Genomic DNA, 15,050 nt, shown 5'->3' on the forward strand with positions numbered 1-15,050 from the left:
CCCCCCATGAGACCAGAATAGAACTTTTTGGTCTTAATTCCACTCGCCGTGTTTGGAGGATGAAGAATGATGAGGACCATCCCTACTGTGAAGCATGGGGGTGGAAGCATCATGCTTTGGGGTGTTTTTCTGCACATGGGACAGGACGACTGCACTGTATCAAGGAGAGGATGACCGGGGCCATGTGTTGAGAGATTTTGGGGAACAACCTCCTTCCCTCAGAGCATTGGAGATGGGTCGAGGCTGGATCTTCCAACATGACAATGACCCGAAGCACACAGCCAGGAGAACCAAGGAGTGGCTCCGTAAGAAGCATATCAAGGTTCTGGAGTGGCCCAGCCAGTCTCCAGACCTAAACCCTATAGAAAATCTTTGGAGGGAGCTCAAACTCTGTGTTTCTCAGCGACAGACCAGAAACCTGGTGATCTAGAGAAGATCTGTGGAGGACTGGACCAGAATCTCTGCTGCAGTGAACCTGGTGAAGAACTACAGGAAACCTTTGACCTCTGTCACTGCAAACAAAGATACTGGTCCAAACATTAACAGTGATGTTCACAGGTGTTCAAATACTTATTTACAGCAGTAACACACAAATAAATGATTAAAAATCATACATTGCGATTTCCGGATTATTATTTTTTTTAGATAACGTCTCTCACAGTGGACATGCAGCTAAGATGTAAATTTCAGACCCTCCATGATTTCTAAGTGGGAGAACTTACAAAGTTGCAGGTGTTCAAATACTTATTTTCCTCACTGTATTTCCATCCAGTGTTGCATTCATTTTTCACCAAGATCTTGCATTGATGACTAGTCATGATGGTGCATCACTTCACCTGCCTCCCTTCTTACCCTGATGCGCCATCACTCTGGAACAGGGTCAGTCTGGACTCATCAGACCACATGACCTTCTTCCATTGCTCCAGAGTCCAATCTTTATGCTCCCTAGCAAATTGAAGCCTTTTTCCAGTTAGCCTCGCTGATTAGTGGTTTTCTTAAGGCTACACAGCTGTTAAGTCCCAATTCCTTGGGTTCCCTTCGTATTGTGCATGTGAAAATGCTCTTACTTTCACTATTAAATATAGCCCTGAGTGCTGCTGTTGTTTTTATTTGATTTGATTTCAAACGTTTAAGTGATTGCTGATCACAATCATTCAAGATTTTTTCTGGCCACATTTCTTCCTCTAAGATGATGGGTCCCCACTATCCTTCCAGTTTTTAATAATGCATTGAATAGTTCTTAACCCAATTTTACAGTGGGTACGGAAAGTATTCAGACCCCTTTAAAATCTTCATTTTTTGTTTCATTGTAGTCTTTTGCTTAAATCAAAAAAGTTAATTGTATTTCTCATTAATCTACACTCAGCAGCCCATCTTGACATAAAAAAACCACAATGTAGAAATTTTTGCAAATTTATTACAAAAGAAAAACTGACATATCACATAGTCATAAGTATTAAGACCCTTTGCTTAGTATTGAGTAGAAGCACCCCTTTGAGCTAGTACAGCCATGAGTCCTCTTGGGAATGATGCAACAAATTTTTCATACCTGGATTTGGGGATCCTCTGCCATTCTTCCTTGCGGATCCTCTATAATTCCGTCAGGTTGGATGGTAAACACCGGTGGACAGCCATTTTCAGGTCTGTCCAGAGATGCTCAATTTGATTTAGGTCAAGGCTCTGGCTGAGCCAGTCAAGAATGGACACAGAGTTGTTCCGAAGCCACTCCTTTGTGATTTTAGCTGTGTGCTTAGGGCCACTGTTTTGATGGAAGGTGAACCTTCGGCCCAGTCTGAGGTCCAGAGCACTCTGGAAGAGGTTTTCTTCCAGGATATCTCTGTACTTCGCCACATTCGTCTTTCCTTCAATTGCAACCAGTCGTCGTGTCCCTGTAGCTGAAAAACACTCCCATAGCATGATGATGCCACCACCATGTTTCACTGTTGGGATTGTATTGGGCAGGTGATAAGCAGTGCCTGGTTTTCTCCACACATACTGCTTAGAATTAACGTAAAAAAGTTAAATCTTCGTCTCATCAGACCAGAGAATCTTGTTTCTCATAGTCTGGGAGTCCTTCATGTGTTTTTGGCTAACTCTATGCAGGCTTTCATATGTCTTGCAATGAGGAGGGGCTTCCGTCGGGCCACTCTGCCATAAAGCCCTGACTGGTGGAGGGCTGCAGTGATAGTTAATTTAGTGGAACTTTCTCCCATCTCCCTACTGCATCTCTGGAGCTCAGCCACAGTGATTGTTGGGTTCTTCTTTACCTCTCTCACCAAGGCTCTTCTCCCACGATTGCTCAGTTTGGCTGGACAGCCAGGTCTAGGAAGAGTTCTGGTTGTCCCAAATTTCTTCCATTTAAGGATTATGGAGGCCACTGTGTTTTTAGGAACCTTGAGTGCTGCAGAAATTATTTTGTAACTGTGGCCAGATCTGTGCCTTGCCATAATTCTGTCTCTGAGCTCCTTGGGCAGTTCCTTTGACAACATGATTCTCATTTGCTCTGACATGCACTGTGAGCTGTGAGGTCTTGTATAGACAGGTGTGTGCCTTTCTTAATCAAGTCCAATCAGTTTAATAAAACACAGCTGGACACCAGTGAAGGAGCAGAAAGATCTCAAGGGGGATCAGAAGGAAATGGACAGTATGTGAGTTAAATATGAGTGTCACAGCAAAGGGTCTGAATACTTATGACCATGAGATATTTCAGGTTTTCTTTTTTCATACATTTGTAAAAATGTCTATATTTTAGTTTTATTATGTCAAGATGGGGTGCTGGGTGTAGATTAATGAGAAAAAAAGAACTTCTTTGATTTTAACAAAAGGCTGCAATGAAACAAAGAGTGAAACATTTACAGGGGTCTGAATACTTTCCGTACCCACTGTAGTAGTTTCTTCAATCTCCTTAGATGTTTCCTCTGCTTGATGCCAATGATTCGACCCTTCTCAAACAGACTGACATCTTGTCCTCGACCACGCGATGTGTCTTTAGACATGGTTGTTTAAGAAATGAGAAGCAACTCATTGCACCAGTTGGGGTTAAATAACTTGTTGCAGCTGAAACATAATCGCCCATGCAGCAATTATCCAGTAGAAGGCTCGGACCTATTTGCTTAGTTAAATCCAGGTGGCTACTTTTTTTGGGCCAGGCAGTGTATTTGAGCCATATCGCCCACCCCTAGAAGGCATACCATACCACCTTTATAGGTGGTCTAACAGCAGAAGGTACTGTAAACGTGGTCTAAAGGTGACCTAAGAGATGGTCTAAAGCAGGGGTCAGCAAAAAGTGGCTCCGGAGCCGCATGTGGCTCTTTCATCCGTCTGCTGTGGCTCGCTGTGACTTTGGGAAATAAATAATGAGTATTTCATTTAAATGTATTTTTATTTTAGCTAACATAATTTGTCTTTTAAATGTAATTCTAAATGTGAATGGTGTTGTAACATTAAAAAAAAAAGTTTTAATTTTTGTCGAACAAAATATGCATCACAATCACCGATGTGTGATGAGGTGGACAATGCGGCTGTGGCTGAGTGGTTAGAGCAGTCGTCCTCCAAAAGAGTTGGGGGTTCGAATCCACCAACAGTCAGATGCCGAAGTGTCCCTGGGCAAGACACTGAACCCCTCAGTGCCTCTGATGTGTGTCCATCAGTGTCTGAATGTGACAAAGCTCTGATTAGTCTCTTTAGAATGATTTGTTCAATTATCTTTGTAGAGATCTAGTATAGAGCTGTATGAATGAGGCACAGATTGTTGTAAAGAGCTTTGAGTCTATTGATCAGATAGAAAGGAGCTGTATAAGTCCAGTCCGTTTACCATTTACCTCCTGCTGCATAACAGAGTCCGGTGGCTGTCCAGAGGGGAGGTGCTGAAATACTGTGCTGCATTTGAAACCTTTCCTGAGCTGAAACAGCCATGTGTCTGGAAAAGCTACACTTCACAGTGGATATGACAGCACACCTGAACACCATGAACACATCTCTTCATGGGATAAGAGGCGCAGCTCTGCACGGGCTGGAGGAGGTTTTTGCATCTGAGCACAAACTGACAGTGTTAGCCAGAGATTTACAGAGAGTCTCACTGTCTTACTTCCCCTGTTTGAGTTCAAACAAGATCAGTTCTCAGTATCTGCACTCACCAGAATGCAAACATTGTTTGGGAGGTAATTCTGTGAGTTGAGAGAGGAAATAAAAAACACATTATCCTTCCCGGTCACTCCCCTGATCAGCCATCCATCCCTGTTAAATGCGACTGCATTTGCAGGTGTAAGTTAACCCCATCTTGAGATGGAACTGGCCAACATGGCCGACAAAGAAATATGGGTGTCCAACTTCAAACGTTTGACAGCTCATCTCGAAGATGTTGCCCGTCAGAAAGTCGTTTTTGCCCAGAATCACAGAGGAAGTGAAAGTGAAAACCTTCCCGAACAGGACAAACATGGGATGCCGTCCTCTACACTTACATGAACATGAAGTATACTTGGGAGTCCTGTTCGGATCCACAGACGTATGCGAGCAGCTATTCTCCAACATGAACTACGTTAAAAACAAGCATCGTTGAAACCTCACAGACGAAGCTTATGCTCGTGTGAAGATGAAGGCGACGTCATCTAGCCCTGATGTGACGACGCTGCGTCACATTAGCCACGTAAAATAAATATTTTAATTTACTATTATTTCCAAATATATATTTGACCTTGTCACGTGAAACAATCCTGTTTTATTCAGGTTGACAGCTGACTGCACGCTCCTGTGCACGTGATCAAATTATGATGGAACACAGAATCAGACACGTTTGCTTTGCTGCAGGTGTATAATTTAAGTTTGGGCTTTTATTTTGTAAATACCAGGAGGACTCAAATAGATACTGAGTATTTTATTTGAAAGAAACATCAACGAAGTGTATTTTGTTCAGAGTTCAAAATGTTTTTGTTACATGCAGAAATAAAATGTGTTCTCTGGAGCACTTCACTTCACTTCAACATGTTTTTATACATAGCATTAAAAACCAAACCTGATTATAAAAAACATTTTAGATGTCAAAGGGGTTTTGCGGCTCCGGCTGTTTTTTCCTGTGGGAGACGGTCCATACGGCTCCTTCGAGCATTTAAGGTTGCTGACCCCTGATCTAAAGCAAACAAGAGCATTTTTAGAAGTGGTCTAAGAGATGTACCAGAGTACACATGAGTTAGCAAGTCTAAACAAAAAGCTTCATGATGAGCCACGCCACAGGAACACCTATGTAACCAAAAGGTTTTTAAACTGTTTTATCAGATTACTTTCAGTCAGTTCAGTGGATGACACTGTGGTGAGGTTCTCTTTACAAATCATGGAAAAATTTGGACAGGGCATTTACCTCTGTGGATCATCGTGGCATAGAGAGCATGTATAGACCTGCTGTACATTTTGTTTGTTTGTTTAGCTTTGTTTTGCTTTTTGAAGGTCCAGAGGACCAGATTTACTGTCACTTTTTTAAATCTGCTTGCAACTATTTTCATAATAGTTTCATTTATTTTGTGAACATACATGCTCCTTTTCGTCAGTTCAGAATAAAGGGACGAGACAGCCCCTGGTTTACTCCAGAGCTAGCTGACCTCCTGCACAGGAGAGATCATCTTTGGGCCACAGGAAGAAAATCTGACTCAGACATTGATTGGTTGAGTTTTCGACAGATGAGGAATAAATGTACAACTGCTGTCAAAGCAGCAAAACAACTATTTCTTATCTGAGACCTCCAAAAATCTAAATGACCATAACAGATTCTGGAAAACCATCAAATCTCTCTCAGGCACCCCCCGATCATCTGACCTCCCATCACAACTTCTCGTTTACTCTGTTCCTGTGTCAAATCAGCACGAGATCCTGAACTGTCTCAACAAACATTTTGTTGCTTCTAGTTCTTTATTTGACACAGTTACTAATGGAAAATCAGCCACTTCACTTAATAACCAAACTCTACAAATCAAATCCCTCCTACAAGTCAATCCTCAGTTAATCACACCTTCTCTTTTTCTCCATTCTCAGTCAGTGAGGTAAATAAACGGTTAAAAGATCTTGACTAGGGGTGCACCGATTTCAATTTTCAGGCCGATCACCGATCACCGATTTTTTGAAAGTCTGAACTGCCGATTCCGATTTTGGCCGATACCGATTTTTTTTTTATAAGCAACAGTGTCGGGTGTTACAAGATCACAATGCACCTTCAATTTACCAATCTTATTTTATTGTAAAACATACCCTTGAAAAATACCCTAGAAACAATACAAACTTGTTGTTTTAATTTGTCATGAGGTAGTATTCTGAAATATAAATGAAGTTTACACAATTTTTGTTAAAACTATAAAATTAACCAAAAAAAAAAAGTTCAGTTCCTTCAACTCTTTCACTTGTTACATTTTTTAAAAAAAACTTAAAAAGATAATGCAACAAGTGTAACATTTTCAAGTCAGTCGGTAATAAGAAATAACACTGGCACAGGTAAGTTAGTTCTCACAGACTTATTCCAGTCACTTTCATTAGTGGCAGGTTTTTCTTGATGAACAAAAGCATTTCTGCTTTGTCACCAGACAGGCGACTTCTTTTCTCATCTACTACATGTCCAGCCAAGCTAAACAGGCGCTCGCTTTCAACGCTTGTGCATGGGGCAGAGAGATAGGTTCGGGCAAGTAGAGCAAGATGAGGGAAACGATTTTCATTGATCTTCCAGTAGACCAATGGGTCCTGGCTCCTTTCGACAGGAACCTCAGATAGGTAGTTCTGTACCTGCATAGCTGAAGGGCTGGCCAGCTGTTGCTCCTGTTCAATGTTCTCCTTCAAGATTTCGTCGTGAGCTGCAAACAGTAGACTACGCCTTTTGGCTGCAGGTTCATCGATATCAGGAGGTCCCACTTCAGAGGATGTTCCTGCAGCAGGTGTGCATCTGGTCTCCCCCTCTGCAAGTTTGGTCAAAAGGAGCAGTTTCACGTCATCTTTCACCTCTGCTGAGAAGTAGCGATTCTTGTACCTTGTTTTGCATAAACAAAGAAAGATGGGTCAATCATTGTGTTTTGTATACATTAACAGTTTTTATGACTTGCATGTAAATAAAGAAATGCATTTCAATCAAGAAATTTTTAATTTAATTTAAATGTTTGTTGAAATATAGTAGTAGGCTAAAAGTAATTATGGCTAAAATAGAATGTTAATAGTTACTTGCCTTGGATCCAGAACAGTGGCCAAGCTGTACAGGGGCTCATGCTCAATGTTGCTGAATCTTCTCACAACAGCCTCCAGCAACGTAGCTTTGGCTGTACCCACGCCACGGTCTGTGCTCGCTTGCCTCTCTTCTCTCTTCTTTACAGTTTAAGAGTACTTGATGACGTTCGAACTGTTCGTAAATCCACTGTGCAGTAAAACTTAACATGGACATTAAACTTACATCAGAAGTCCAGATGTCTGTTGTAAAGCTGAGTGTATTTGTATTAGCTTTTAGCAGGCTGCGGGTGTCTCTCGAAACTTGGCTGAACAACTCCGGTAATGCAACATCAGAAAAATATTTCCGACTCGGCATATTATATCGTGGGCACACGTGCTGCATCAAGCTTCTAAAACCTTTGTCCTCAACGACTGAAAATGGCTGGTCGTCTAATGCCATGAACTCCATCACTTTCCTCGTGGTAGCTTTGCTCTTTTCGTTGCTCATAAAAGCTAACAGCGACCCACCGACTGCCTCTTTGTTAGCGCTAGCTTTAGCATTAGCCTTAGCATGGTTGCTCGCTTCAAACATTGCATACTTGGCGGCGTGGTGATTTCTTAAATGGCGAACGAGGTTTGTTGTATTAAAGGTTTTGGTGGTGGCTCCACCACTACTTACTTCGGCTTTACACGAATTGCAAATTGCGATCTTTGGCTCATTTTCTTTTACAGCGTAGAACTTCCAAAACGACGACATGGCTGCTCCGAGTGACCTGTGTGTGAGCTCTCACAGTGGAGCAAAAGGGGACAGCAGCTGATTTTCAGAACTTTCCGGAGGCAGCTACGATCGGTGGATAAAATCGGCTTCTCATTTAAAGATCGGCCGATCGCCGATCTCCCCAAATTAAGGAAATCGGGGCCGATCGATCGGCCGGCCGATTTATCGGTGCACCCCTAATCTTGACCCTAAAAAATCTGCAGGTCCAGATGAACTTCCACCTTATTTCTTAAGGCTGGCTGCTCATATCATCACAGTCCCTGTGACCCACATCTTCAATCTCTCCATAAGACAAAACTCCATCCAGACACTTGAAAACAGCCTTTGTTCTTCCTTTGCTGAAGGGAGGAGACCCCCCCTCACTGAACAACTATGGACCAATCTCTAAACTCTGCATTTTAGCCAAGGTTCTAGAAAAACTGATAAACTCTCAAATCAAAAATGACCTGGACTCATTTAACATCTTACCTCCACATCAATCTGGTTTCAGGAAACAACACAGCACAACCACTGCTTCACTGAAGGTTCTTAATGACGTTGTTGAAGCACTGGATGCTAAGGATTATTGTGCTGCACTTTTCTTAGACCTGTCTAAAGCTTTTGACACTGTGGATCAGAACATCTTGTGTCATAAACTCTCAGAAACTGGTTTCTCAGATCACACCATTGGTTGGTTCTCTAACTATCTTTCAGACCGGAGGCAATGTGTTCAACATAATGGTACTTCCTCCAGTTATTTAACAGTCAACAATGGTGTACCACAAGGCTCAGTCTTAGGACCAACCCTCTTTACAATCTACATACATAATGTAGGTAAAAACATACCTAATGCATCCATACATTTCTATGCTGATGACACAGTTGTTTATTGTTGAGCTAAAACTGTTGCTAAGGATTTCCAGCTTCTGAAATCTGCATTTAACTACATCCAGACTGATTTGTTTCACCACAAACTTGTCCTAAATGCCGACAAAACCAAAGGGATGTTTTTTTCAAATAGGAAGTTGGTCCCAGCAGTTCTTCCTCTGATTTTATCCTCAAATGGTGTCCCCATTGAGTTTGTTGATTCCTATAAATATTTGTGTATCTTGGTCGACTCACATCTTTCTTTTAAGCTCCATGTGTAAAACTTGGTAAAGAAACTGAAAGTTAAACTGGGTTTCTTTTTCAGAAACAGATCCTGTCTAACCCTGAATGTTAGGAAACACCTTGTATCTGTGACTTTCCTTCCCTCCATTGATTTTGGTGATATTATTTACATGAACGCTCCTACAAGAACCCTGCAGATGTTGGATGCTGCAGATGTTGGATGCTGCAGATGTTGGATGCTGCAGATGTTGGATGCTGTCTATCATGGTGCACTAAGATTCAGAACTGGCTGTGATTATTGTACCCACCACTGCTCCCAGTATTCACTGGTTAACTGGTCACCATTAACTTCACACAGACTCTCCCACTGGTACATTTTCATCTTTAAATCACTTCCTGGTCTGCTGCCTTCATACATCTCCTCCTACATGTCTCTGTGTGAGTGCAGCTACAGCGTGCGCTCTCAGGACATCATTACCTGCAGTGTTCCCTCAGTGAGGACTGAACTAGACAAAAGGACCTTCTCCTACTCCGCTCCTGTTTCCTGGAATATCTTGTAAAAAGATCTGAAGCTCTCGACCTTTGACCTCTCTAAGTGACTTTAAGAATCTGTTGGACTCGTGGCAGGGTCCAATGCAGACATGTTCCTGTTGTTAGTTTTCTACATTTGCCTTAGAATCTAGCTGTTTTTTAGCTGTTTTTTGTTACTTTTTTAGCCATCCTATTTGTTAAAAAAAATAAACAATTTGTATGACTTTATAACAGTTTATTGTTGTCCATTGTTGTCATCATTCTTTGTTGAAGTCAGGTCTCTCTTGTAAATGATTCTCGAGGCTCAATGGGATTTACCTGTAGAAATAAAGGTTGAATGAATGTAAGGACGGCACAGTGAACTGTGTTTACAGACAATAATTTGTGGAAGTGTCCCTGAGCCCATGATGTCCAGAACAGAATCAGATCTGTTGCAGTGGCCTGAAGATCACAAGCATTAAAAATGCTCTTTCAGCTTTGCATTTTGAGCTAACTTGAGATTTCTTTGGATTCTTGAAATCTTGGGGGAGTGGTGGCACACAGGTTAGAAAAAGTGCCTGATTTGGTGATTGCATCTTCAAATCCCCAGACTGGCACAAAATATTTTAATGGGAAAGGTGAAGCACCTACATTTGCCTCCACCCTCATGTGTCCCACAGTGGGCCCTTGAGCAAGTTCTTGAACCCTCCATCTGCTCTCCAAGCACATTAGATGACAGCCCTCTGCTCCACGTGTGCAATGGGAAAAATGCAGAGAAAATCATCACTGGAGATTAACAAAGCTTTTTTTGGTCTTTTGACGAGATTATGAATTTTGGATGATATGATGTTATAAGTGTTGTCAATTTTCCATGGAAGAACATTATTCTGTAAATCTGTGGCTGAGTGGTTAGAGCAATCGTCCTACAATGTGAGAGTTGGTGGTTCGAATCCACCAGCAGTCACATGCTGAAGTGTCCCTGGGCAGGACACTGAACCCCTCATAGCCTCTGATGTGTCCATCAGTGTCTGAATGTGATGAAGCTCTGATTTTTCTTTGTACAGAAATAGTAGAATGAACGAGGGCACAGTCTGTAGTATAAGGTGCTTTGAGTATCTTGATAAAATAGGAAAGAGTTATATAAGTACAGTCCATTTACCATTTAAATCCAACAAATTCAGGTCCTCTGGACGGTTTATTTTTTAAATATTTTTATTAAGTAAATGTTCTACTATTTTAGAAGCAGTTTTTGTAGACTGGTGACATGTGCCCATCTTTACTTCTGACACATTAAGCCTCTCTAAAATGCTTTTTTTAAATACCCAGTCCTCGTCCAGACCTGTTGTCAATAAAAGCTCCTCCACCTGTTTCCTACTTGAACTCCTTCCTTTTACAGCATTTTGTTGCCCTGTCCCAAGTTTTGAGGTGCGTTGGTGCCTTAAATTACAAATTTAACTTATTTTTTCCCAAAAAATGTAAAAAAAAGCAAAAAAACATTTGATATCTTCCATATTCCACTGTGGATAGTATGTGTTTATGAGATGTGCAAATCATTGCATTGTGTTTTTATTTACACTTTACGCAACGCCCCAACGTTTTCAGAATTGGGCTTGCACAGTATTTGGACATTTCAAAAGAAAGGCATGAACAGGTGAAACAAGTTGGGCTCCAACTCTAATTGTCTGTTTACTGTCATTTTGGGAAAAACACCAGCATCAAGAGTCAAAGTAGAACAAACATTACTGGTTTTTGGTTCTCACAAGATCTGTGATGTTTGGTGACAGATCATGCCCCAACTTGTCCTGGCCTGATGAATAAAAGTGTGTGGAATTTATAACTGTTAAGACGCTTGTTTGCTGTGAGGTTAACTGGTGTGGAACCAGCCCAGCAGGATCTGTCCTCTTCACTTCTGAAGACTACAAACCATGCAATGGCCTTATTTCAACATGCAGACAGTAAAAACAAAGACACATGGGTATCACATGTTCACCTTCATCTGGCTGTAAACAGTGTGTTGTTTTACCTGAATGAGCCATACTCAGGTGGGGGCTGGTACCGGACATTTGGGACCTCCCTCGAGTGCTCCCTCCCTCTTAGTTCTTGGTAAAAGTGACCTGCAGACTCCTGCCGTTTGCCGGGAGAACCCATTCCTTTAAATGGGTAGTCTGGAGGAGGGCCGCGATGCTGGGCCTTGTAGTAGTCCCCAGAATGCCCAGGAGGGGGCAGCTGGGGTGACAGTGGGGTGCTGCTTACAGGGGGGTGGGCCTTCACACCACTAGTGGCTAAAGAGAGTTGCATCAGCCGTTCACTCAGAGACCGAACATGGCCTTGCTTCAGGTCCTTTAGTCCATCATCCTGGTGCACCTTCCCTGCACCACTGACTCGCTGCAGGGTTGGTCGACCCTCAGTGCGTACCTTAACACCGCTCAGCTCGGTGACATAAAAGGTGCTACGCACAGAGGTGGGCAGCGGGGGCTGTTGGGGCGAACTGTTCTGCTGCTGAGCCTGAGGTGGGGGACCTTGGCCACGAAAGTACTGGGACTGTACTTTGGCTTCTTCGTATGTGGGGAGGTCTTCTGGGTTTGGGCACTGGCCTAGGTTGTTCCCAGCACCTCCACTACCATTGGTGCCTCCTCCTCCAACACAGGTCCCCACACAGCCTCCTCCTCCACTGCTCCCACCTCCTCCTCCCACTCTGATAGAGCCAAGCTTCTCCAGGCCATTGTCCGTCTGTAGTTCTTGTCCCTGAGGCTCCTGTCGGGCAATGTGGGCAGTTATGGAATGATCATCAGATGGGCTTACCTGTCCCTGTACCAAATAACCTCCTCCCCCTCCCCCTGCTACTCCGCCACCTCCTCCTCCAGATTGTTGTTGTTGCAGAACATAATTCCTGTTGATTTGCTCCTGGAGGAGGCGTTGCAGGACTGTGCTGCCACCTCCTGCAGCGCTGTTGCTGCTGTTGGACGGCTCGTCAGCTGCAGCCCTCATCTCCATCTCACGCTGGCGGCCAACCTCATGAAAGGACGAGCTCCGAGCTCTGTCAATACTCCCTACAAGGAAAGAAACACAAAGGGACAAAAAGTGGCAGGTGAACAAATGCACGGTTTCTATAAAAATTGATCAAATAAAGAAAAATATTCAAAGGCAACAGAGTCAAAAAGGCCAGAGCCATAAACCATTCAAACCACCCACACACAAAAAACTATTATAAAAAGCCACAAAAGACCTGCTGACGGAGCCAAAAGACGAAAATGGAAAAAGAATATATTCCACAAAAACATGTTAAGAAGTCACCCAAAGAAGCGTACACCCCACAAATATGAACGTTTAGTTGAAGGTGAAGCACCTGACCGACAAACAAAGATCCAAAACACCAAGTGATGAGTTGAAGAAACGCCTTGCTACGGTGCGACCCAAACCTCCTGTCGGTGTTTAACCCGAGACCTCTGAATAGGGACCATTTGAAGGCCCTCACTGCACAATGTGGCACCTTCATGGTCTAACTTCAGAGAAAACGTGTCTGGCTTTAATGACTACTATTAAAACAGTTTTCATGACTTTCACTAATCAGACATAGTTTGCAGCTATATCCTAATCCAAAGTTTAAAAAACAACAACTTCCAGGTTCAGGTCTGCCTCGTCACAACAGAAGATACAATCTTGACTTCAAATCTACGACACCATGTGACTTAGTACCGTAGTAAGTAAACGTACCGGTAAGTTCATGAGAAAACGTTTAGGACCTCACATGTACTGAGGTCCCAAGTATCTAAGTGTTTTCATGAAATGAAGTTTATTCAGGGTTTAAGTCAGATCAGTGGGGGCACAACTAACCACTAACAGAAGAACTCTTCTGCAGAGACGTGTCTTCCAGTTAAGGCAGTGTTGACCCGATCTGACCCTGATCAATAGTCCATGCCTTCATTACAACCATCTAGACTACAGTAACCTGCTTTATGTTGGGGGGTCAGCAGGTCTCCCTTCACGCCTCCAGCTCGTCCCAAGATGCTGCAGCTCAGCTGGAACTCATAGGTTTGAGCATATTTCACCAGTTGTGTCCTCCTTTCGCTGACACCCTGTACATGCCAGAAGAGAATTTTAAAATTCTCCTGTTGACCTTTAATGACCTTTAATGACCTTTAATGACGTGCACCCTCGTATCTCTCTGATCTACTTCAACCGTATTCCTTCTCGGGCACTGAGATCATCTGATCAGCTGCTTCTGGTTGAAGTTCAGAGAAGATCATGCTCTTTCAGTTGTGGCTCTAAGCTGGAACAATCTGCCCCCCCCCCCCCCCCCCACATTAGACAGGCCCCTTCACTTCCTGTTTTTAAATCTCTTAAAGCACATCTGTTGTTTTCACTCACTTTTACCAGTGTCATCTGATTTAGTCTTTCACTGTTCTGTGCTTTTATTTCTTCTTTTGATGATTTTAATACATTTTTTTTATTATTTTTCTTTAAATTACTGCCATTAATTTATTTTTGTTAAACACTTTGGTAACAGCTGCTGTTTTTAAAATGCTTTAAAAATAAATTTGACTTGACACTAATTCGCAAACTAAAATATTAGCTAACGCTAAACCACTCAACAGGTTTTTAAAATGTGCAGGAACTAACTCCAAAGTGAACAAAGTTCATGCTCAGTCATCCAGGTACCAAATCCAACCGTCCGGACGACCTGGCACTTTTTGTTGGGTTATAAATGAACACAAATCAAAACGGTTCATAAATCACAAGTAAAGCGTCCATGTTCCGTTCAGACACGAGCTTACAGAAATGAATCCGGTCCATCAGAACTAAAGAACCGGAGCAGAACTCCACTGCGCTGAAGCAGAGTGATGCATTCAAAGTGTGTCGGACGTCTCCCTCGTATCATTTACTTGAACGAATAAACTCACTTGGGCGATCCTCTTTGTTGTTAACTATTTTTTAAACGAACTACAAAGCTTCATCATCATCATCATCAATATAGTCTCTGTATTAAATCTGTTTGTATTAAAGATTTGTGAAATCATGTGAGAGAGTCACGTCCCAGAGACAGTGTGAGCGTTGCAAAGCATGCTGGGTAGGAATTGTGTGTGCCATGTTTCTGAGTGTGAAAATGGGATTTTCATGTTATTTTCCTGTTTTGCTGGTCTCTTGTCATTGGCTGTAGACTGACACCATGACTCAAAGATTGTGGAGGGGGGGAGCACTGCGAGGGTGGTGACATCATCAGGTGGTGCCTAGCTCTGCATAGCATCGCTCGGTGTAAATCACCATTGTCCTGGATGATTTTAGTGAGGAGAACTGGCTAAAAAAAATTACAGACTTGAATTTACCGGAATTAAATTTCGCTAAAGGTTTTCAAAATCTGCTACATGGAAAGTTAGAGCCACTACTAGCGGATTAACAGAACCATGCCCGCCACTGTCAGAGTGAAATGTTTGGAAACGTGCAGTGAAGGAAGCAGTGAAGGAAGCAGTGAAGGAAGCAGTGAAGGAAGCAGTGAAGGAAGCAG

General features: G+C 42.6%; 1 protein-coding gene across 1 annotated transcript in view; it reads right to left on the reverse strand.

The window, feature by feature from the left end:
• Positions 1-15,050, reverse strand: part of amot (angiomotin) — a 79,086-nt gene that overhangs the window by 39,548 nt on the left and 24,488 nt on the right. The window contains exon 3 of the mRNA XM_037688157.1: positions 11,571-12,597. Coding sequence (XP_037544085.1) covers positions 11,571-12,597 — 1,027 coding nt within the window. The remainder of the gene's footprint in view (positions 1-11,570; positions 12,598-15,050) is intronic.

Source organism: Nematolebias whitei, chromosome 14, assembly GCF_014905685.2.
Source record: "Nematolebias whitei isolate Nwh7 chromosome 14, NemWhi1, whole genome shotgun sequence".
Taxonomy (NCBI): Eukaryota; Metazoa; Chordata; class Actinopteri; order Cyprinodontiformes; family Rivulidae; genus Nematolebias; species Nematolebias whitei.